We start from the raw sequence: 25492 nt of genomic DNA, 5'->3' as shown, positions 1-25492 counted from the left end.
TCAGAGATCGGATTTGTGTCTCTCCATTACATACCGTAATTCATATCCAAGTTTCTCAATATACTTAGAATAGATATATATGTGTGTATATATATTGAAAATACACACACACGTCACAATATATATATATGTCAGCATTCATATAAGTTACTTTAAAAAAAAAGGGACACATTCTGTATGAAAATATATGTTTTTATTAACATTTGACTTCAATCTAATCATAAAAGATATCACAGATATACACAGCCATACACTGGTAACCTAAGTTAAATATTTCATAAAAAAGACAAGACTATCAATACAACACACAACAAGGAAATCATACAGTGAGAGAGACAGGATTGACAATAAGCATTCTCAACTCCTGTTGTAGCTTATACTGCTGATGGGATGACCAACAAACCGGCTGTTTATCCTAACTTATAACCACTTCTAAACAGTCTAGTCATTTTTAACTAACACTTATAAAATGCGTTGTTATTGTGTATCTTATTTGCTTCCACTAATAAACTCTCTTTCCCCTGCGAGTCTGCCTGCTTCCAGTTCTAAACTCTCCTGTGCCCATGTGTCTTATTTACAACAACTGTCTTGTCCGTGTCTTATTTTCTACAGATGATAACTGTCTTGTTGCTCACCACAGGAACTTGGTAGTTTTGGTACAATTTGCATTAAACTGAATTACTGTTCATATATTCTCAACACATTAAATGTTACACTCGGCGGGCTCACTTTCTCTGTGTTCTAACAGGTTCCCAATCATATACTTTTAGCAGTGGTTTGTGCTCCTCATAACTTGATTTAATAACAAATATGATAAATTGTCAACATGCACAAAAGTACTACTTTGACAGTTTAGCAGGACAGTAAGTGGTTTATTTGACATACATCCTAAAGTATGGGTGACAGTAGACTGGAAGTAAGGGTGGGAGAGCTGACATGTTTTGAAGATTCTAACAATTGTACCTTTTACATGTGACATTTAAACTAATTTGAATCTATTGTTCAGGCTTTCCTGTGATCTACACAAAGGCATCCTAAGTAAAATTACTATCTCTCCCTCTCCATGTCCACCATTCCCAGGGCTTCTATAACGGAAAACGGCTATCTCTCCCTCTCCATGTCCACCATTCTCAGAGCTTCTATAACGGAAAATGGCTATCTCTCCCTCTTCATGTCCATCATTCTCTGGGCTTCTTTAAAGGAAAACAGCGATCTCTCCCTCTCCATGTACGTCATTCTCAGTACCATCAGGGCTCTTTAAAGGAAAACGGCTATCTCTCCATGTCTGCTTCTACCATTCTCGGGGCGTCTTTAAAGGAAAAATTACTATCTCTCCATCTCTGCGTCTACCATTCTCAAGGCTTCTTTAAAGGAAAGTCGCTTTCTTCTATGCTTGCGTATATACTACAACAAAAATGACATAGAGTTTATATAATAGAGAGTTTCTATTTTGAAATTCAATTATTTTCTTTCTCCTAGAAGCAGGCCTTTGTACTGCCCTTGAAATTAAATAGAAGATAAGGTGTAAACAGAAAAATGCTTAACAATGAAATAAGTCAACAGGACACAAATTATGATGTGGGGAGAGGGAAAGGCATGTCGAACACTCCCACAAGAGATGTTCTGAGTATGTCCATGAGATGATATAATATTAATTACTTAACTCATTAGATAATTTAATGAAATAAGATTAAAGTTACACATATCAAAAATAAGACTCAAATCCTTCAAATTATCAACTTATGCTTAAAACGCCACCTGATAACCTGGCCCCACTTGTATAAAACATCTCAGCTTGAGATTTCCTCAAGTCGAGATTTTCCTCTGCTAATATCTCCTTGAAAATATCTTGTATGAAAATTCCTCAAGGAATTTCAGGACATCCTAGCCGAGGACTTCCTCCTGTTCCTTGAGGAAATTTTATACAAGCTGTTTTTGAGGAGATATCAGCAGAGGAAAATCTCGACTTGAGGAAATCTCAAGTTGAGATGTTTTATACAAGTGGGGCCTGGAGCCTTCCTTACAAAAATATATGCAATATTGATGATGACCAAAACCTAAGGCAGGGATAAGGTATTAACACTGGAAAGTAGTTATAGTCACACTATTTGCAGATATTGACAGCTAAGCAAACAAAATGATATGAAATTACTTGGTCAGTGTCTTAAAATATAAGCTGCATTTTGTGAGGGTAAAGGAAGACAAAATTTCCAAGCCTTTGGCAAGTCACTTTTGTCTTTCTGTCTGAGCCAAAATGCAGCTTATATTTAAGGACAATGTAATGTATTCTATATATCCTATAACACTTTTTTTTAAAATTGAGATTGTTGACACTTCAAGAGTTTGTTAGGCCTACTCTATTATTGTATTTCTGACGTTAACATTTTGCTTAAATGTACCTGATGCTGCACACCACAATAATTGCTCCATCCAGAAATAGTTTCCCACTTTAATGGATATAAAAGCAATAAACTTGTTTGTTACAACAAATCAAAATAATTCATTTAAACAGCTTTTTATATTTAAAAAAAATATCACTTGAAATATTATTTAAGTAAGACAGGAAGTAATGGTGTCAATGCAAGAGTAACAACACAATGTTCCGCACAGATAATGTATGGTCCACACAGACAATGTATGGTCAACACTGATAATGTATGGTCCTCACTGATAATGTATGATCTACACTGATAATATATGGTCTACACTGATAATGTATGGTCCTCACTGATAATGTATGGTTCACACTGATAATGTATGGTCCACACTGATAATGTATGGTCCACAATGATAATGTATGGTCCACACTGATAATGTATGATCTACACTGATAATATATGGTCTACACTGATAATGTATGGTCCTCACTGATAATGTATGTTCCACACTGATAATGTATGGTCCACACTGATATGTATGTCATCACTGATAATGTATGGTCCATACTGATAATGTATGGTCCTAACTGACAATGTATGGTCCACACTGATAATGTATGTTCCACACTGATAATGTATGATCCACACTGATAATGTATGTCATCACTGATAATATATGGCCCACACTGATAATGTATGTCATCACTGATAATATATGGTCCAAACTGACAATGTATGGTCTACACTGATAATGTATGGTCCAAACTGACAATGTATGGTCTACACTGATAATGTATGGTCCACACTGATAATGTATGGTCCACACTGATAATGTATGGTCCTCACTGATAATGTAAGGTCTTCACTGATAATGTATGGTCCACACTGATAATGTATGGTCCATACTGATAATGTATGGTCCATACTGATAATGTATGGTCCTCAATGATAATGTATGGTCTACACTGATAATGTATGGTCCACACCGATAATGTATGGTCCACACTGATAATGTATGGTCCATACTGATAATGTATGGTCCACACTGATAATGTATGGTCCATACTGATAATGTATGGTCCACACTGATAATGTATGGTCTACACTGATAACGTATGGTCCTCACTGATAATGTATGGTCTACACCGATAATGTATGGTCCACACTGATGATGTATGGTCCTCACTGAAAATGTATGGTCCACACTGATAATGTATGGTCCACACTGATAATGTATGTTCCACACTGATAATGTATGGTCCACACTGATAATGTATGGTCCTAACTGACAATGTATGGTCTACACTGATAATGTATGGTCCTCACTGACAATGTATGGTCCACACTGATAATGTATGGTCCACACTGAAAAACTGATAATGTAATGATCTCCATTCATTCATTACCTGTAACATTGGTTTACAAAACAGAACCATTGGAACAAATGTGCTATATCTTAATGCTAATGCACTTGTGCAAATACAAGCAATTATTGCTTGGTGGTTTGGATTGTGTTAATACTTTGTAAACAGGATATATGCAAGGTATTTTTGATAAAGTCCATGATCCCATAACTAACTAGTGACAGGAAAGCTTAGCCAAACATTATAATGATTTTCTTGATATTAAAGAGTTATTACATAATAGTGCAGAATTTGAGAGTGTAATGAAACTGAAGATAGACCGGTAATACAACATGATAAGGCTCAAGTAATTAATTTTGAATTGAATATAAAAATTCAAAACAATATAGCTTTCAATATCTTATTTTATCTAATATGATACTGCCTTTAATGTGCTGAAAATCAATACCCCATCTTAATTAAGCATGCAGTACTCCCGATATTAATTTGCACAAGATGACAAACTAGAATTGATCACATTCTAGTATTGCATGAAGGTAATCATTTTGTAATTTGATTTGATTAGTTTACAAAAACCATGACTGTATAAATTACCCTAGCTACCAATCAATCTGCTTACCTGTTAGCCGAACATGCCTTCATTTTATACCATGCTATCTCACAGGTTAATTAGCACCACTCATCCAAACAATGAAATTGAATGTCTTTATTTGTCCTTTTGTCACAGTTGGTGCTCTGTGGCAAGTTAATCTGATTGGTCTCCTGCTTGGCTCACATTTCTTACTTATAAGTGTGAAATAGGTATAATTTTGTGCATTGTATATGCTGCTCAAATGTACTTATTGCTAGTATAAGGCTTGTTTCCTGCTGTGTGCTATGATTCCTGTGTCGTCCTGTGTGTTGTAAGGCTTTTTTGTGTTGTTCTGTGTGTTATGAGGTTTGTCCTCCTGTGTGTTATGAGGCTTGCACCCTCCTGTGTTTTGTGAGGCCTGTGTCCTCCTGTGTGTTATGAGGCTTGCACCCTTCTGTGTTTTGTGAGGCCTGTGTCATCCTGTGTGTTGTAAGGCTTTTTTGTGTTGTTCTGTGTGTTATGAGGTTTGTCCTCCTGTGTGTTATGAGGCTTGCACCTTCCTGTGTTTTGTGAGGCCTGTGTCCTCCTGTGTGTTATGAGGCTTGCACCCTCCTGTGTTTTGTGAGGCCTGTGTCATCCTGTGGGTTGTGAGGCTTTTTTGTGTTGTCCTGTGTTTTGAGGTTTGTGTCCTCCTGTGTGTTAAGAGGCTTGCACTCTCTTGTGTTTTGTGAGGCCTGTGTCATCCTGTGTGTTATGAGTTTTTAACCCACCTGTGTTTTGTGAAACTAAGTCCCTTTGTTTGTTATGAGGCTTGCACCCTCCTGTGTTTTGTGAGGCCTGTGTCATCCTGTGTGTTGTGACCTGTTATGACCTGTGTGGTCAGAGGTTGTTTTTTCCTGTGTAAGAAAGGTGTCCTCTTGTTTATTGTGATATAAGAATATCTATAAATAGGCATCGTCTTATGTGATGTGAGAGATGTGTCCTCATGTGTGTCAAGAAGGTGTCTTGTGTGATATGAGGAAGTTTCTATCTGATGTGATTTGAGGTTGGTGGTGCTCCCCATGTGATGTAAGGTTGGTGTCCTGTGAAATATGGGGTTGGTGGTGCCCTGTCATATGATGTGAGGATGGTGTTGCCCATCCATTGTGATGTGAGGTTAGTGGTGCCCTTTCCCACCCCTTTCCCCATGTGACATGAGATTAACGTCTCTTATGTAATCAAAGGCTGATGTCCTGTGTATGTGAGGAAGATTTCTACCTGTGTGTGTGGTGTAAGTATATCTTACCTGTTTGGTGTCCTCCAGTGTGGTGTAGGTGTATCTTACCTGTTTGGTGTCCTCCAGTGTGGTGTAAGTATATCTTACCTGTGTGGTGTCCTCCAGTGTGGTGTAAGCATATCTTACCTGTTTGGTGTCCTCCAGTGTGGTGTAAGTATATCTTACCTGTTTGGTGTCCTCCAGTGTGGTGTAAGTGTACCTTACCTGTGTGGTGTCCTCCAGTGTGGTTTAAGTGTATCTTACCTGTGTGGTGTCCTCCAGTGTGGTGTAAGTATATCTTACCTGTTTGGTGTCCTCCAGTGTGGTGTAAGTATATCTTACCTGTGTGGTGTCCTCCAGTGTGGTGTAAGTGTACCTTACCTGTTTGGTGTCCTCCAGTGTGGTGTAAGTGTATCTTACCTGTTTGGTGTCCTCCAGTGTGGTTTAAGTGTATCTTACCTGTTTGGTATCCTCCAGTGTGGTGTAGGTATGGCGTTGGTCTACACTGGACATCATACACTGGTACATATACCTCTGTGACTTGAGGAAATCCCTGGTCAGTTCTAGCTGCTGACGTAACATGTCATGCAGGGCTATCATACTTGGACTGTAAGCTGTCATTGCTGAAGACAAAAAAAAAAAATAAACACTCTGTGTAATTTATTTCTTATGGATAAGATTTTTTCTCAGTTTAGATATTATCACAGAAAGCCAATTCTGACATTAACTACAATATTTTTTGACATTTTGACGTGGCAGACATGTTGAAATATCACTGAAAAGTTTTTACCTAAGTATATCTACACCAGTAATGGCCCCAATTGGTGACTTCGATGTAATAGATATATATTGTAAAAGCAACCTATAAATCTTCCAATTCTTGAAAGAAGGAGATCTTAGTCTACATGCTTGTTACTTACTTTCCAGCGTCTCTGGACTGACAACATGTGTAGCTATTGGGGTGGGATCAACGAAACCCATCCCTAGGGCTGGTCCTGGTACAGCCATACCCGAGTAGCGGGTGTCCCAGGAATATGTCAAACCTGGCTCAGCTGTTTGGACCTCTACACTCTTCACTTTTACACGTCCTGTCCTTGACTTCCTTACCTCTGGGGTATAACTGGAAACAGGACACATTAAATATAGACATGTCCAATCTAAATTTCCATACATTTCTAAAGCACATTAGGATATATTAAGTAATTTAAAATTATTGGTGATCTCTCGTAATGAATTATGAAATTTTAAAAAATCAATCAATTTAAAGAAATCAACACAAAATATCCTTGAAGCAAACCAATCATCTTGATTGTTATGTTATTGCTATGACTGTCATATGAACGTCAGAAATTGCTCTAAACTCATAAGAAATCTATTTTAAAAAATTGTTTGTGAGGATTTCTCATGTAAATACCAACAAATGATTAATCTGAAATAACAACAATGATTGTATGACAATTTTTACACCGATGTGATTTTGAATAAAACGTTGTACCTATATGATTCTGACCGGTCCGTATAGCTGTCGCTAATGGTCATCTCTGATGGCGGCCCTGCGGAGGTTCTAGATATAGTGGCTATAGACTCTGTATCACTAGCGAATTCCTCAGTGTAGTCATCTGCAGTGCCATCACTACTGTATCGTGTCCGGATCTCCGAACCAGACTTTAATCGGTGAGATTTTGAACTCATACCAATCCTTTCAGAAATACTAGGTTCAAAGTCCTCTGAATAGGAGTCTTTCTTTTGTGTACTATATTCCCTAGTTTTAATCTCAGAGATTATCTCTGTTACTGATTCTGGCTCTGGTTTTGCTCTTTGTCCAAACACAAACGGTTCATCTTTTTCTGTATGAATCTCTGAATGTGAAGATTCTGTCCTTATCTCCTCACTGATATCACGACTCTCTGACACTTCCCCAGCCCCCAACAACTCCTCTACTGTGTGCAGCCCAAATGAGCTAAAGAGATCACTTTTTTTCTTCTCTTTCTTTGGTTTTTTGGAGGCTTCTTTTTGTTGTTTCCTGGTAGTTTTTGCTGTCTCCCTGGATTTCCTTTCCACAGGAGATTTAGTCGACTTCCTCTGAACAGGAGACTTGGTTGCTTTTCGTGACTTTGTTTCAAAAACTACAGGCTCAAATGAATTGGCATCCATGAGATTAACTGGAAACAAAGACAAAGAAAGAATATTTCAGGGTAAACGATGATTGTAAATGGAAGAAATTCTTGCAAATTCACTGAAAGCCATTTCAGCAGGACCACTTTCATTCATATAAACGAATCAATTTGTCAACATTTTAAAAGTAACATTTCAGGCCTTAATCGGTAAACATTGATAGGAGCCTCGAAGAGTTTGGTAAGGGTCTGTCAGAAAGTGAAATAGGGTCCTTTATAAATTATCTCTTATTTTTTAGCAAAACAACCCTTGTCCATCTTGTAAAGCAGATAAACAAAAACGAAAATGTTTAAAACTTCCTGTTAATAGTTATATCAACAATTGTGTGATCATTCTCTCAATATAATGAAAGCCAACACCTTTTCACAAAACAGTTGATTTCCTAGTTCCTCAGATGACTCACAGTTACATAGATCAGATGAAAAGCACTTCACTTAAAATCAAATTTATACTCCTCCTAACCGATCTCACCCCTCTTTCCTCAAGAAGACCCTCTGTTTCTTTCCCATACCTTCTGTTTCTTTTCCCCATACCCTCTGTTTCTTTCCCCATACCCTCTGTTCCCTTTCCCCATACCCTCTGTTCCTTTTCCCCATACCCTCTGTTTCTTTCCCCAAACCCTCTGTTCCTTTTCCCCATCACTAATTGCTGCTGCAGATCACATTTGGTACAACTACATTTGAGAGAATATGAGGATTTTACATCTTTACCAATATTTCTCTACAAAATCCTTCCCATCAGCTCCCAAAGGACCTTGACACTTTGTTTATTTAATACAAAGAAAATGAGATCTAATGTCTGGCACTCCAGTTCGACAAGTTCAGCAGTCTCCCTATGGCAGTTTCCAAAAAGGAATACCAAGTCCAATACCAAGAAGTGTTGAGCAATACATTCCGAGGACGGCATACATAGTATGCCGAAACATATCAACAATTAAATTCCACTGGTAATCTGCGTAAGGTGTTATCTGGTGCTGTCTACAACGACTTTTTTTATTTGTTCACTGGAAATGCATGTCTTTACATTAAATATACAACTACATCAATTGATAACTTACATTTAAATCCATCCTCTGAACTGATGCTTTGTGCATCACTTTCATCTTTCTCTTCAATAACTTCACTTTGAAGAGAATCAGAAAGTACAGAATCATCAGATGACCTTGACCTTCGGAACACAGGGGATGGTGACCTACGGCTGAATTTTGGGGAAGGAGACCTGCGCTGGTTCTGTGGCGAGGGAGTTCTTCGGACAGCAGTGGGAGGTTTGGCATCTGGAGAAGGGCTCCTCCTGGGAGGTGGTGATGGAACCCTCGTTTTGAGCTTTTCATTGGGCTGTCAAGACAAAAATGTCTCAATCAGTCAGGAGTAGATTTAACTGTCACCAAATAATACTTATATATATATATATATATATATATAAATATATAAATCAAATAACACCTCAATTAACACAATGCATCATATACAGTATTATTGTTGATCAGACAGTTCCAGATTTGAATTACCTGTTGTAATTGTACCTGAGTTTGATATTTTTAACAAGTAACAAAGGAAGACATTTTTTTGACTTGTTCATTTTCCGAGCCTCAAACTCACAATCTACAGTACCAAATCTCCTAGCCACGAAATTCAAGATTACCTAACTATTACACCACCATGACACCTCCAAAAAATAGCTCCACAAACGCGGGCAATACCCCACAGTCTTATTATAAAGTTGGAAATGTGTGGTTGGGGTGAGTGGAAAGTTATCTCAAGAATGACAAGGAATGCAAATTCAAGATGGCGGCCGTAACCGCCATATTGGTTATCGGGCGGCAACGAAAAACAATAGGGTTGTATAGATCAATAGGCCCAACATCCTCAGTGAAAATGGTGACCACCGGTATTGTCGTTCTTGAGATAAGGAGCGGAATGCAAATTCAAGATGGCGCCCGTAACTATCATATTGGATATCGGGCAGCGACGAAAAACAATAGGGTTGTGTAGGTCCATAGGCCCAACATCCCCAGTGAAAATGGTGATGACCAGTGATGTAGTTTTTGAGATAATATGCGGTATGCAGTTGTGGACTGATGGACAGACAGACAGATGGACGGACAGACGGATGCCATGCGTGATCGCAATACCCACACCCTTTCGGGCTGTGGGGTTAAAAGGATGTTTTGAAGTTGTACTGATAGACAGCTGGAATTTTCTCAACATATCATTGTGGCGAATTGTCTAATAATGTGATATGAACACCTGGATCACAATGAAAACACATACATGGATATGAATTGTACAAACATATGTACACAATGTACATGTATGTACATATATTTATATACCAGAAGAACTCAATGACAAAGTCAACAGGTCGATAAGGCTATCTTCACACATTTAAAAAATCTCCCCTAATACACTTCATACTTCTTTAGAATCAGATCTGAATATTACACCTTCACTTGCAGATCCCTAAGAAATTGATAAGAAATATCCAAAATTTTCAATATAACATTTCAACAGTGACAGTGACCTTAACCTTGAGAATTGTTTGAAGTACAGCCCTCTACCAGACTTTCACATAAAATGTCATGGATTCCTGACAAGTTATTAATAAATGTACATTTATGTAGTATGAAAAAGGCTCTTCTTTGAAGTGAATACTCAGAGAAGTTTTACTGTATCGTTAGTGAAGATATAATGTCCCAAGCTGGAGACTGACTTAGATTATACACAGGTTTATTACAAACACTAAGATTTTATGAATGCTGAAAGTCACTGGTGTTATACTACACAAAAAGATTTTACTACATCTATTGAATTAATATTGATATCTGACACAAAAAAAAACAAATGTCAAAGGTTATGTAAGGAATAAACTTAAACTAATTTACTTAAAAAAAAAAAAAAAAGAAACAGCAGTTCTGTAGTTGCCTCATCATAAATGACTAATTGAAGAGGAACAACTCTTTCATCTACAGCACTACTGAGGCTTATTCATGTAATTAATCTGTTATAAAATCATCACTTTGTACTGAGAACAAACACCCAATTTGTTTGCCATCATTCATGTGTAAATGGCTAAAAATAATTAACAATACTATCTTTTTGATTTGAAAAGCAGAATTAGTATTTAAACCCAACACACGTCAAATATTGATTTAACTTCACCTCAAAACGGAGAGGATAGAAAATACAATGAAAACCCTAAAATTATTTGTTCAAACTGATATAATTCAATTCCTCAATGGGTGTGACTATAACAAACTAAACAAAACAAAAATTCCTGTTTCCATATTGTATACATAAATAGGTGCTGATATAATAGGTTAGATATGAAAGACTTACAGACCCATTATGTATCTAGGGAACTGTAATTTTTGAAATTCTACCAGCAGCTACGATTGTATCTCAACCGATTAATGCATGTACTAACATGACGTGAATTAATCTGGCAGACAAAAATTTTTTACAAATTAATGTTTGTAACTTCAAGTGTTCATCTTTCTTTCTTCTTTCTTTTTTTCTTTTTTTTTTTAATTGTCATTTTTCATAAAAACTAAGACGATAACTTACTTTGATCCTTTTCATGTATTCTTTGATTCTACCATCTTCAGAGGAGTCAGCATCCAACCCTGTAATAAACTCGGCCAGACTCTCCTCCTCAGATGACAATACAACATCAGTAGAATACCTCTGGGAACTTTTAAGAAGAAATGGAGATCCTGAAAAATAAATTTTACATTTTATAAGACTGCCAAATGATTCTTTAATCATCCACAAAAAGAACCATTACTTCTCAACTACAATAGGACTGTAAACAAACTATAATACACACAAATATCACTACCGTATTTAATCCCAAGACTAAAGATAAACATGCACCAGATTTAACAAATCAATACTGACATGTCTTTATAACAAATGGTATTTGAATGGTGATATAAATTACTTCAAATAAACACTACCTCGTTAAGTTCAGTAAAATATATTTAGTTACATGGGTCTTACAGATTTTAATAAAAAATAATATGTTTGTTTAATCTGCTTGAATTAAGAATGTAATTGGACAAGTGAAATTATTTAGAAACGTAAGTATATACCTGATGATTTTTTACCAGCCCCTGTCTGTTTTGGAACAGGGCTCTTTCTACCACTTGACTCTGCTTTATGTGGTACAGGTTTTTCTTGTGCAGCAGGTTGCTTCTTCTTCATGAATTTACCACCATCTCTTCCTATTTTGACACTGTCAGAAGACATAGATCTAGGGCTCGGACTGAGCACTCGTGTGTTTTGCTTTGAACTTGGTGTAGGGTTGGCAGCTCTTGGAGTAGAAAATGTTTCTTCACTGTCTGTTTCCAGGGTAAAAACATTTTTGTTATTGGCAAAAGTCTGCCTTCCAGCAATTTTTTGAGTAAGAGCAGCAGCCTTGTCTAATGAAGAGGATTTCTGTGAGCTTCCTCTCGGCTGTCCATATGCTGGACTTTTAGCTTGTTGCTGTAGGGGCCCCCTGGAAGTGCCAGGACGAGACTGAGAAGAAACTGTTGGCACAGGACTAGCTGCTGATGACTGAGGTTTCTTTAAAAATTTTGACTGAGGAGCTGGTGCAGAATTTTGTCCAGTTTTCTTTTTCAGAAATTTGCTTCCGACAGAGGGAGCTGCTTTTTGTCTGTGGGTAGATGAATTGGTATCCAACTCACTAGAAATGGATATGTCTCCTATGTCTTCAAAGTTTACTGATTTCTTATGTTGTGCAGTCTTCTGTGTAAGACCCTTGATATACGCCTGATCACATACAGAAAATACACAATGTCAGTTGTTATCATTTCATAAAGTCGATCAACATGTCACCTTTCACCGTAAGATGTTCAAGATAATGACAGGCACCAATGATCAAGCACAGAGGGTTAGAACAAAAAATGTGCTGGCATGTATAAAGGTTGCCTGGTGAGCAATCATACTATATATGACTATATGTATAAGTGAATATTGAACAGAAAAATACATTCATCATTGAAGAAAAACAATGCCTGGTTTATGAATTCAAAGTTTGTTTTTTTTTTTATAATTTTTTATTTTTTGAAGATTTTCAACAATACATGAAACATAACACATCAAACAGTCCACTCACACATGGCCATTTTCACTTAGGTACAAAGGAATGTAAATAGAGTAAATTCAAAGTTTACATTTAACTGGAATGGCACACCAGAATCAATATACATGTATATCATTTAATATGAATGCTTGAACATCTATTTTATTTTATCTTACTTCAAGATCATCTTCTTCTGTTGGCTTCCTGATTATGTCTCCCTTTAGCTGTGATGAAACCTTCTGTAGCAAAGCATTGGTGGATGTTGTAGATCTCTTCATTGTCAATCACCAAGTGGAACAGTCACCATAGGCAAGTGGAGAAATCTGAGAAGGGAGTTTGTACAAAAGACTTAACAACAAACATTATAAGTAGACAAAAAACAGGTTTGTTTTTACCAAACACTTTTCATCCAACAATAGGTATCAAGGTATGTAGTATCTTGCATGCAGACTACAACTCATACACTGAAAGCACACAACAATTATAGTCTTACAGCAGTTCAAACATGTTTAATATATTCCTATCCAGAGATAAAATAGCAACATACATCAAAAAGATTTAAGGTCATCCTCAAAAATCTGCTTATGCTTCATTGGTTCAAATATATGACTTGGTATGTAAATTTTAATATATCCTAACTTTTCATTTAATCATTTTTCACCTTTCAACCAATTCAACCAGATATGTAATAGTTGTTCATGCATACCTACACCATTTCTTTACTTCCTAATTTCTAGAGTTGTAAATATCATGCATTCAATGAATGATTGTGCATTGTTGACCTTAAGTTATATGTCTACTGTGCATCACTATAGTACTTATCTTATATAAGCACATTAATATGCTTATCCGAATGGTAAATACCTTTGAAGTTCAGCTGTAGCACAGTCCACAGGAATACATTGTATATGATTCCTGCTTTTCTAGTAGTATAATCTCTATATTATACTGATCATATTAAAATGCATCATACAGAAATTGATGCCATACTGGAATACAGGAATTTTTTGTACGTTTCATGACATATTTTTGGGACAGCTATACTTCACATACAGAACGTCCGATTCCTGTGATTGTACATTTACTACTGTATTGTCAATAAAATTTAGTGTGTTGTACATAGTCAAAAGAATATGTTAAATAATTAAATACGTAGATGCCGAGCACATGGAAATATATGTTGAATACACACAGTATATAAGTTTCTCTGTCTGCAGCATTTACGATATAGGCTAACTACATTGTCACAATAACATGTCTGGGCATCGTTGTGCCTGAACATTAAGTTCCATTAAATGCATTGATTTTTACCTGTTGTCAAATAGATACAGTTAACATTCCAAATATATGTAGATTATTTCCGTGCGATATCGTTTCTCCAGAAATCTTCATTCATGGAAAGAATGTCGATTACTTAAATATATACAATTTCTCCACCGCTTCGAGTTCAGAACCGCCATTTGTAAACAAATCGATGTCGCATTCACGTTTGAGTATCTGAATCCAGCAAACGCTTGAATGTTTGCATCGATGGTCAACGGGGACACGCGTTTTTTATTTTTGATATTTTTTTATTTTGCCTTTCTATTTGATTTTATTAACATTTATTTGTTTTTCATATCAGCTTTATTTTAGAATGTATTATTTGTACATCTTTTGAAATATAAAACATTAATATAAATGGTTTATAAAGATAAGTGTTGAATTCTTAAAATCTCATTGGACTCCTCCTCCTCCTCCTCCTCCTCCTCCTCCTCCTTCTTCTTCTTCTTCTTCTTCTTTGCAAATCAATGGAATCTGTTCTCTGTATAGTACACCATGTTACATCCACGGAGAGCTGGGCTATTACACTGTTGTAGTAATCTAAAATATCAAACCAACTCTGTCCAAGTCTCTATACATCTATTTTAAGCTATCACATATCATTTTATATATTTTTTAATTATCCGTTCATTTATTTACAAGTTTTTATCTTCTCAGTTTGGTATGGAATGGATGTAATGGCATTTTTTAATTTACTAATTCCGGAGTGTTTAAATCTATGTAAACTAGTTTGGTAATAGTGAGATGATTAGAGTTTGAAATCTGTTTGATGAAGATGACAGTGTTGTCATGGAAACGTCGCACTTAAATCTTCTATTTGTTGTGTTATAAAAAAAAATCTATTGCTATTGAAATTACCAAGCGACGAAGAAATTTACCGAAATAGTAAAATTATAAGTTAAATCAACCAAAATATCTCATTTATATTACATGATCAAATTTAATTGAAAGTATCAGTTAGTCAAAGTTTTTTTTAATGTGAATTTAAAGCGCTGACTTTGCTTTATTTTAGACATAACAAAAGTGCATGGGTCATAGCTATTTCTATCCGTACCTTAAATCGCCTTACTATTCGAGGATATTGTCGGACACACATTTTTTAAACTTGGCAGTACAGCAATATGCACGGATAACTTTCAGATATCTAAAAGGCATTGTTCTATATTTCTATATGGAGGCATTTTCTGGGAAATATATATCCTCAGACTCAACAATGTAACATAGCTCTTATTATATATTTCTGTACATAGGCTACATGAATCTGACGGTGTTCAGCAATACCACTCATCTAGTAAACGTCTGTCATGTTTGTTTGTTTGTTTTATCTTTAGAGTTCACTGCAAATGTTTTAAGGACATATTCTTTCTGTAACTGCAATCACCAAACAGCTAAAATCTAAAAAAAATCGGACATGTCTTTTACAAAAAATATTTGATCATTAAAGAGTCCGAAAACTTGTTCATGAGCTTTCAACAGTCTGTCCGAGGGTTTGTTAAATCGACATGAAGTGTATATTTTGTACTGAAAACTATGATAATGTCTTAGATAAAATATGGTTTATTTTAAGCTATTATGATGCGCAGTTGTACAGATCAGTTTGGTTATATATAGTGACTAAATGCCGAAACACGTCATACGTTGACGTGTCCTAGAGTAAGAAAGACAACTCGTGTTACACAGTTATGTATACGTGTACCAGCACCGTGACTCGTGTACGTGTACAACGTGTGTCTGTTTATATCTATGCCATTCAGACAGCGGTTTGAACTTCTGCCAGGCACTGACTATCATATGTACATGTACTTTGACTCGCTCCTCTAGAGGCTCAATGAACAAGTGCTCTCACTAAAATACCAGCATCAGCAGCACACGGGGAACTAAGATCAGCGTGATGTTATATAAAACCTAACCTTCACTGACGCAAGACTATGCTAACGTCTTTGAATAGAACAATGTCAAAAACTGTGCAATGAAGGCTGGAAAGAAGATCAATATCAGAAGTCACTGGTCTGTAATCATACAAGATGATCGGAATAGCAAAACATCCAATTATAGAATGAACAACACGTGAATCATGAACCTGGCCAATATATAGAGTTTTTTGTAGCAAGGTGCTTCGAGAATAGGACGGAGGAGTTGGCAAAGGACTCAGAATGTCTTCACTGTTTACAATTTTATTCGTCTGTCTGTTTACGGTAAGTGTGGGTCTATTTTCGTTAAGTATGTGTCTGTTTACATTTTTTAAATTACTTTTTTTTCAAATTTGTTATCTATCCAACTGTACCAGCAAAGTAAGAATTTTTTTCTACTTAACTTGTAATTATTTTGCCATAAACACTTTTTATTTTTTCTTTTAGATTTTGTTTTAACTAAATCGTTTGATTCGGTTTTCATGTGACGGTTATGTTACCCAGGTTCTGGAACCATTTGGTCAGTGACTGGTTAGAGATAAACAGTGATTAGCAACAAGTCTCAAAGACGAATCAAACCATATTTGAACCATTATTTATCATTTAACAGCGTTAAGTTTGTTGAGACAGGACAAATGGAAATATTTTTTAGGTTTTAAATTTGCCTTTTACACTCGTTTCCTTTAAGTGACACAATTGAAGTTTTTCACTAACCACTGATTAACTCTAACCACCCTGTGAACAACAGAGACCTACAGAGGTTACATCATACATTTAGTCTATTGTCAGGGCCTATTCTGTTATGTATACACATTAGACTTTACCATACATTTATAAGCGCAAATTTAGACTAAACAATGTCTCTTTAAGCTCATCATGCAACGTTTTTGGACTTAATCCAACTAAGGTTTTATAATATATAGATTGGTTTGATCATTACAGTGTTTATACTTAGTATAGAGAAAAAAGACTGTACGCGCTTTATACACAAAATAAATCTGCGATTTGTAAACGAAGTAGGTTTGGGAGAAAGCAGGTTGCTATCAAGAAAAGGACAGTTCACAACAGATCAATGATATCAATAATAATCATTATCATACAATACTGCGTGCTATCCTTGTCAGTTGCGCCATGAAGAAAAATCAAGATAAACATACACATATACGTACGTTTTATCACCATATATTCATTATATATGGGTCGTTTATCACTGCAAAGAGATGGCGGTACAGTCACACTGAACTTATCACAATCTTATTGTAAACTACTGAGTGGTTGAATGATGTAACGAGGTAACAATCATGTCTTCACCCCCACACAAGTACACCCATCACCTTACGATATACCGGGTTAATGAAAGTACGTCTACAGCCCTACACAAGTACACGCATCACATTACGATATACCAGGATAATGTACGTCTACAGCCCACACAAGTACACCCATCACCTTACGATATACCAGGATAATGTACGTCTACAGCCCTACACAAGTACACCATCACCTTACGATATACCAGGATAATGTACGTCTACAGCCCACACAAGTACACCATCACCTTACGATATACCAGGATAATGTACTTCTACAGCCCTACACAAGTACACCATCACCTTACGATATACCGAGGTAATGTACGTCTACAGCCCTACACAAGTACACCATCACCTTACGATATACCGGGGTAATGTACGTCTACAGCCCTACACAAGTACACCATCACCTTACGATATACCGGGGTAATGTACGTCTACAGCCCTACACAAGTACACCATCACCTTACGATATACCGGGGTAATGTACGTCTACAGCCCTACACAAGTACAACATCACCTAACGATATACCGGGGTAATGTACGTCCACAGCCCTACACAAGTACACCATCACCTAACGATATACCGGGGTAATGTACGTCCACAGCCCTACACAAGTACACGCATCACATTACGATATACCAGGATAATGTACGTCTACAGCCCACACAAGTACACCATCACCTTACGATATACCAGGATAATGTACGTCTACAGCCCCTACACAAGTACACCATCACCTTACGATATACCGGGTTAATGTACGTCTACAGCCCCTACACAAGTACACCATCACCTTACGATATACCGGGGTAATGTACGTCTACAGCCCACACAAGTACACCCATCATCTTACGATATACCGGGTTAATGTACGTCTACAGCCCCTACACAAGTACACCATCACCTTACGATATACCGGGTTAATGTACGTCTACAGCCCCTACACAAGTACACCATCACCTTACGATATATCGGAGTAATGTACGTCTACAGCCTACACAAGTACACCCATCATCTTACGATATATCGGGGTAATGTACGTCTACAGCCTACACAAGTACACCCATCATCTTACGATATACCGGGGTAATGTACGTCTACAGCCTACACAAGTACACCCATCATCTTACGATATATCGGGGTAATGTACGTCTACAGCCTACACAAGTACACCCATCATCTTACTTTTTCGATATATATATACCGTATCTATGGGTTGTTATCTTTTATGTACTGATGGTAGAGCTACAGCCTGTGTTCGACCATGGCAGTTCGGTGATGTACACCCATCATCTTGGGCAATCTCTTTATATGATTTTTGCAAGTTTTATAAGTGTTATAAGTCCCTTGTTATTTAGATAAAGATTTGGGAAAAAAATCTTTATCTGAAAGGCCCATCGTTAACATGGATATCAATTTCATATTGATAACTGTCAAAGGTGTTTTTTTCATATTTCTAAGTGACTCAACGGTCAACAGCCGTACAACTTTCTGTCATACTGGTTTTCGCTTCACTAACTTCGTTAAATATATTTCTTTTCTACCCAGGTAACTTTTTGTGAATTATGTTAAAGTGTCTTGTCTTGTGTTTGTAAGAGGTTTATTTCGCTGTTTTATTTTTATAACGTCGCTATGTCATTGTTTAAGTTATCAAAATCTGCACGACACTCGAATTTATACTTTTCTTAATAATCCGTATATATAAATATCATTAACATCAGCGCGATGTTTTATGACAAGTGTATTGATTTTGTCACGCCACGATGAAAGTCGACTATGCTTTTAACCGACACGGTTTGTTACACGACAAAAGAACATTGTTTCCTGAGCTAAGTTCCGTTTATATTTTGTTATCACGGCTTTTACAACACACTTTAGTCTTTACTTTGTATATTTAAGTGACCTGATTAAAAGAAGACTATTTCGTGCTAAATTAGCTTTACACGTTTGTCCTCCGCCGACCCGAGGACAAGAACTGAAGCTGAAAGATGAATTATTTATAACAGCAGTACGTGGTCGCTTCTGTAGTTACTGTAGTGTAGCCGACACCCGGGATACAGCTAATACCGAGGACACAGAGCAGGCAGGAAAATATCGAAGGCAGAAATGGTTTGTATGTTTTGAATATATGTAGATGAATTGAATTAAGCCGATCACTGTTTACCAGGTAACTTAGTCTATCGTGGCCAACATCCTGAATTCAGATGTCGGAGGTAGGTTTGTACAGCGACCCAGGACTCTCTACATAGATTGTCTATATCTCATGTTGGTACCACTTATGCCCAGTCCTGTGAAGTTGAGTATGCGTTTACCAGATGTGAAATGGTACAAGTTGAACAGAAAATGTAAAAACGGAACTCTCCATTTTAATTACGGGAGAAGTCTGAGTTAATAGCCCAAAAACGGAGTTCGTATGATGTTTTTTTTTTTTAATATCGACCAGCATTTAATGTGTCGCAGGTATTGATTCTTTACTGAAACATGTGGTAGGGAATATCATCATCATCAGGCTTCGAAGAACATAAATGTATGTTTACATAATTATACTTAATTATTATAAAATAACGATGTAGATTAAAGTAGCGTTTTATAAACAAGTTTTGTATCAATAACCATTTTATTAACACATATATCTTATGTACGTTAAACCATTTAAACGTAGCTTTTCAACAATTGTGTTAATAAAACCTATTGTCATATCTGTCCAATTTTAAGCTATTCAAATAAAAATCTTAGTAAATAGATAATCAAGCTGTAACTAACGTGTCCCAGTCACAAGTGAGAAGACACGAGAATAGGGCTGATAATCATCCATCCTTGACTGTGTTGAGTCATGTAAAGTTTTTAATTCACTCCCAAGTTTCCCAGAATTCTGTCATTCGATTAAGCCTACTGAATTATTAACCTGGCTTATATAAAGAATGTATTATCAGACAAGACAGTTCCGTTTGTGTATTGTTGTTGAAAGGCTTAGTCCTCAACACTTGATGACGATATGCAGACGATATGTTTAAATATGGGTTACACCTAACTTTGAGGGATATAGAAAACAACATTACTGGGTAGACGTGTCAATTTTCATCGTGTGTACTTCTCTAACCCTACAGAATGTATTCCCATACGCAGACGAATGTCTCCTTTGTTTCATTCTTACAACACCAGCATGATAATCATTCCTTATGAATGATTTTTAAATAGACGATGGCGTTCTGTCAAAGTAGGTCACGGCCAATGGTTCACAGATAATTTGAGATTTGTTAACCTTGTATAAAGTTCCCGGTTGAACACACCTAATTACTATAGATGTATTCATAAGACCTTGAAAGTGACAGGTCCTTGGTTATTTAAATAATCATACGTCCAGCTAAAATAATTCAGAGAGGCAAAACCTAAGAAGAGATGAAAATCATGATGGAAAATTTGTGTTTCAGAAACGAAATCTTGAAAAAACTGTAAGTGTGTTGTACATGTAAAAGTATGAAAAAACATCGCTTTAATTTCTGTTTTCGCTGGGGTTTTTCCATTTAGAAACAAACTACATTTCGGTATTCTTTTTGAGTGGTAACTCTTCGACCATGATAGTTTTTAATTCTGTTGTGTCGTTCGAGATTTCATGCATACGAAACCGAATCACTCTCCTTGGTCGCAAATCATCGGTAGCTGACGGAAGAACAGATACTAGGTAGCTGTATGACTACCAAAGATAGCTTCAGTCTTATACTTATTTCAAATATGGAAATGGGAAGGAACTATTTTCTTGGACTGAACGCATTTAATGAGATAGTAAGCCACTGTACCCAAAGTAATCAACATGTTTTCAACGTTGTATTTTCAGACAACCCTCGGAGATGCTCTCAAGTCGCGGATGCCCAAGAATTTCTCCTGGGTCGTGGAAGATCAAGTGTGTGCGATGGGGTTTCCCGATTCGCCTGAAAACATGATGTATCTAGTAGAAAATAACGTCCGCACCCTTGTGTCACTCACCGCCGAAAGACAGCCATTGGTAAAAGACTTTCCAGGTATATAACATATGTTACCTGGTGTCAATAACAATTGAAAGACAGTCATATAAAGTCTGTTACGGCCGAAAGTGAAGTTACAAGGGTTGCTTCCTGAGTGTCTTTCACGACCAAATGTTTACGGTTTACAGAACACATGGCCTTGTTTATGAAATTACAGTCTTGTTGCCATATTCATGGAAAATATAGTATAAATTAATCCCAATGAGCGCTTGACAATGCATGGTTTGGCTGCGGTGAAAACAGAACAAAGCGCCATCTTTTCCTAAACACATGATGTTATTTAATTCACAAAAATTTTTTCATAAATGTTTCTTTTGTTTATGTGTATATATGAAATATAAATGATAACCCAACATTTAGATCGATATTTCCTATATCTATGCACTGTGCTACCTCTGTTACCTCTATTAATAGCTAACATATTTGTATCTGGCAGGTATATATTTCTGTTTTGTTTTACTTTCAGAAATAACTCTTTTTCCTATAAAAGTGGTGGACTTTACTCCTCCAACACTGGAACAGATTGACCAATGTATAGACATCATAGAGAAGACACTGTTAGAAGGAAAGGTAGGCGGTATATCTTTTTGATTGGAAGTGTTGTGGTTAGGAGTGTTGACTTAAGCAAAGGCCCACGTGTTGATTTGAAAACTCAATGTACATCATATATTTTGTTTATTTATTGGAGATTTTTGTTTTTGTTTTGTTTTTCTGTTGTTGGATTGCGGAATCTAGTGAATATCATTTAATTTGGCGCAAATTGTAACGTATTATCATATGGACTATATATTAGCGCACTTTCAGCTGTTTCTTTATAAACATGATATAAAAACTGCCATTGGCGTAATCATAATCTAGAACAAAATGTCACTGCTAAAATATATACATTTAAAGTAAAGTTTATATTCAAACATCATCTCTAGACATACAATTTAATTATGCGCTGTAACTTAGCAAAGAAAGTAAAACTTCGAAGTATTTTCTGCCTATACATTTCCAAATTAACGATGGAAAATGCACTAACTTCATTATCGATAGTACCCGTAACATTTATATAAAATAAATATTGGGATACTAATACATTCAAATAACGTCTTTTATGAAACATTATTTTCTTTTGTCAAGGTATCTTAAAACAAAATGAACTATTGGAGCTGAGGAAATATTCAGCATTGTAGTCAATAAGGTATCTGGAAGTCTGAAAGTTTTATTCCAATACCTTTGTTATATTTCCTTAATGTTTCATTGAATTAGTCTCGATTTTAATTGTTCAGCGTTTAATACTGCGACTGTTCATATCTTACCTACAATAGGTTATTCGTGTTTTACTTTAAAAAATGAAGTTAACACCAACGTCATTGACTAAATTTTGACTCAGTCTGGGTGTAGATTCCATAACTCTTCCTCGAATGGATAGGCTAGTTTAAAATGAAGATTGATCGATGACCAAGACTACAGATGACTGCTAAACGAAAGTGTGTCTTTTTGTGTTTGTAACGACTTACCAACGACATCTTTGTAATATCTACAACTATTTAAAATTCAGGTAGTGAATTATCAATTAAGACGATCACTAGGAGTTTTGGTGAAATATACTGGTGACAGAATGCTGCCAATTAGGCACTCTGTTTCACGTAGTCTTAAAAAGTGGACTGAAAGAAGCGGTATCCCTACTTCCCGGGCAGAAGGGACTAGCTTAAGGACAATTAGTTAACGAGCAATTTTTGACAAAAGTGTACCGCCAGATTATTGAACATGTTACAAAGGATGCTGTATGCTTCTGAAATAAATGTAGGTTTAGTATTCTTACGTGAAAATTAACATTAATATGACGCTGTATTTCTTTTGATTACAGGCTGCCGGGTTGCACTGTGCTCACGGAAAAGGACGCACAGGCACCGTCCTGGCTTGTTACTTCATCAAGGAATTCTGTATGGAGCCCAAGAAGGCACTCGAACAAATACGGATATACAGACCGGGCTCTGTGGAAACCCAGGAACAAGAACAGGTCATATTTGAATATGCAAATTACATAAAGGTTAAACAGAAACCGAAATGTTGAAATATAACGAAGTGCTGTGAAAGACATTGATAGTCAAGAAAGGACCAAGAAATGCCAATTATTATTGTTGTAAATTATCTTGTGTTTTGTACATTCATACGTCATCAGTTACCTCTCAGTTACGAACTTACAGAGTATCTTGGAATCAACGAGTACAATTATTGTCCAGAATTCTACTCACAGCCATCCTCCAGGACCATAATTTGTTAATACTTTGGTTGCAGTTTTATCCTGAACACTTTTCTTATTTTTCGTTTCCTTATACATGTTGTTGAACTAGTTTCCAAGGAAAGAAGAAGTGGTTTGTCATTTATTCATGACTAGTTGCTGTTACTGTTTTTTATTGAGATATGAACAAGCTATATCCTTGAAATGAATTTTGTTGTGAGCATTGAGATAATTCTTGATAAAGTTTTCTGCTACCAGAGACATATCATCCCGAACAATGTACATTCCATGCTAAACCCCATTTGCTGTCTCAGGATGTGTTTAAAACCTCAAATTTAATTTGAAAGACACATATGTATGACGTAAACCTCTTTTTTCACATGGTAAATTATCCTACCACTATCTTCTAGCTGTTTAAAGGCTAGTTAGAAATCACCAAAGGTCGGTGAAGATTTTCAAAAACGAATGAAACGAAGTCTTTATTATTTAACAGCTGTTGATCCGTTTATACTAGTCGGAATGATTTATCTTTGAGCAATAATTTTGCTGTTAACGCCCATTTTTTAGTGGCAACAAGTTTGATTTTAACTGCTAATTAATTAACGTGACAAATCCTAGAGCAACGGGTTCTTTATACCAAATGTCTAGGTACCCGGGTGAAGGAGAGTAACATTGTATTCTTTGTTCACTAATGACTCAAATAGATAGACTACAAAGCATTGAATTATAAGCGCGTCACATTCATTTCACGTTGTTCTACAATTATAAGATATATGAATGTATTGAATTGTGAGGCATGAGCATTGATCCAGATTTTAACTTTTCTATCGATCACTTTGGCTTTGCCTCAGTATCCACCTAGGCGACCTAATTTAGACCATTAACATCACTTAGGATTTCTAGAGTGACGAAACAGCTGTATAATGCAGTTCAATTGTGCAATGGTTGAATCTACACTATCAAACTCTAAATCTGTATATGCTACAAAACTGTATTCACTTGTGTGTCTTTTGTACAATCCTCAGTGTACATTAAAGTATACTTAGGGGACCATTTGTAAATATGTATTCAGGATATATGATACAAGTCAAAGTCCTATTTATTTGTCTTTCATTTCTGGCTAATTTAAACTATGATGCGTTGTGTTTATATTGATGTAAATACTGATATCAACACTTGGCATCAGTTTGTCACTAGTAAGGACAATAATGCATTGTATGTATACATATCAGAATGTCAATAGGTCGAGTCTGTCAACGTTTTGAATGAACAGAAACATGAAAGATTAAGAGTGTTTGTGTATATTAGTAACTAATATATCTATATCTTCATTGGAGTAATTTCAGATCACGTGTGATTTCAATATTTTTCATGTCTGCATATGTATTTTTACTGTTTCATTACGGTGTTATTCTGCATTGCAGCACAAAATATTATTCTTTATATATTTCGTAAAAATTCTGTGGTAAAATTGTGTTATATATTTGTGTGGTGTGACAAATAAGAAACTCGATTACATAGTAATACAACTCAAGTGTCCATTGATTGGATATGTATGTATATTGGTACGGTAGGGTTTACCACAGTCCAACTATTATGGTAATTGAAGGTGTGATAATGATGTACTTGCCATGTTAAAGAAAACATATTTTTATTTTGTATGTACATATCATTATGCATTGCATTCATGTTATTTTTAGAATAAAAACATGTTTTATAAAATGTTTTGCAAAGTTTTTGAATAAAAACGAAAAAGTCACGTCTTTCTAAAACGTTTCTAAAACTATGTGGATGTGAATTATACTGTCTCCATAAGATAAACTCAGAACACAGACGTGTACTTCCGTGTGGGAAGACTATTA

At 36.0% G+C, this 25492-nt stretch overlaps 2 protein-coding genes across 3 annotated transcripts; one reads left to right on the top strand and one right to left on the bottom strand.

Moving 5' to 3' along the window:
• Window positions 1–297: 297 nt before the first annotated feature.
• Window positions 298–14173, bottom strand: LOC132561513 (uncharacterized protein C19orf44 homolog). Its single transcript, XM_060226212.1, has 9 exons — window positions 14140–14173; window positions 13005–13151; window positions 11834–12515; window positions 11307–11455; window positions 8801–9077; window positions 7064–7730; window positions 6489–6688; window positions 6028–6191; window positions 298–1404 (listed from the first exon to the last, which is right to left on the bottom strand). Exons 2-9 carry the CDS (start codon window positions 13104–13106, stop codon window positions 1327–1329), a joined length of 2319 nt encoding a protein of 772 aa, XP_060082195.1. The 5' UTR covers window positions 13107–13151; window positions 14140–14173; the 3' UTR covers window positions 298–1326.
• A 1871-nt stretch (window positions 14174–16044) lies between these two features.
• LOC132561511 (dual specificity protein phosphatase 23-like) lies at window positions 16045–25285 on the top strand. 2 transcript variants are annotated; one of them, XM_060226210.1, is made up of 4 exons: window positions 16045–16346; window positions 21214–21397; window positions 21867–21970; window positions 23256–25285. In XM_060226210.1, exons 1-4 carry the CDS (start codon window positions 16305–16307, stop codon window positions 23460–23462), a joined length of 537 nt encoding a protein of 178 aa, XP_060082193.1. In that variant the 5' UTR covers window positions 16045–16304; the 3' UTR covers window positions 23463–25285. The 2 variants fall into 2 exon arrangements, with proteins under 2 accessions (XP_060082193.1, XP_060082194.1); XM_060226211.1 differs by lacking the exon at window positions 16045–16346 and adding an exon at window positions 19398–19487.
• The last annotated feature ends 207 nt before the right edge of the window (window positions 25286–25492 follow it).

This window comes from Ylistrum balloti, unplaced genomic scaffold (genome assembly GCF_031769215.1).
Source record: "Ylistrum balloti isolate Yb309-2 unplaced genomic scaffold, AGI_CSIRO_Ybal_v1 Utg371222, whole genome shotgun sequence".
NCBI lineage: Eukaryota > Metazoa > Mollusca > Bivalvia > Pectinida > Pectinidae > Ylistrum > Ylistrum balloti.
The sequence above is the reverse complement of the archived record's forward strand: the minus strand, read 5'-3'. Positions and strand labels throughout refer to the sequence as shown.

Coding starts and splice junctions, on each gene's coding strand:
- LOC132561513 (XM_060226212.1), bottom strand. CDS start 13,106: ATGAAGAGATCTACAACATCCACCAATGCTTTGCTACAGAAGGTTTCA. Junction 6,689..7,063: donor GACCGGTCAGAATCATATAG/GTACAACGTTTT, acceptor TCCTGTTTCCAG/TTATACCCCAGAGGTAAGGA. Junction 1,405..6,027: donor CACTGGAGGATACCAAACAG/GTAAGATACACT, acceptor TTTTTGTTGTAG/TATATACGCAAGCATAGAAG.
- LOC132561511 (XM_060226210.1), top strand. CDS start 16,305: ATGTCTTCACTGTTTACAATTTTATTCGTCTGTCTGTTTACG. Junction 16,347..21,213: donor TATTCGTCTGTCTGTTTACG/GTAAGTGTGGGT, acceptor TTGTATTTTCAG/ACAACCCTCGGAGATGCTCT. Junction 21,971..23,255: donor AGACACTGTTAGAAGGAAAG/GTAGGCGGTATA, acceptor TTTTGATTACAG/GCTGCCGGGTTGCACTGTGC.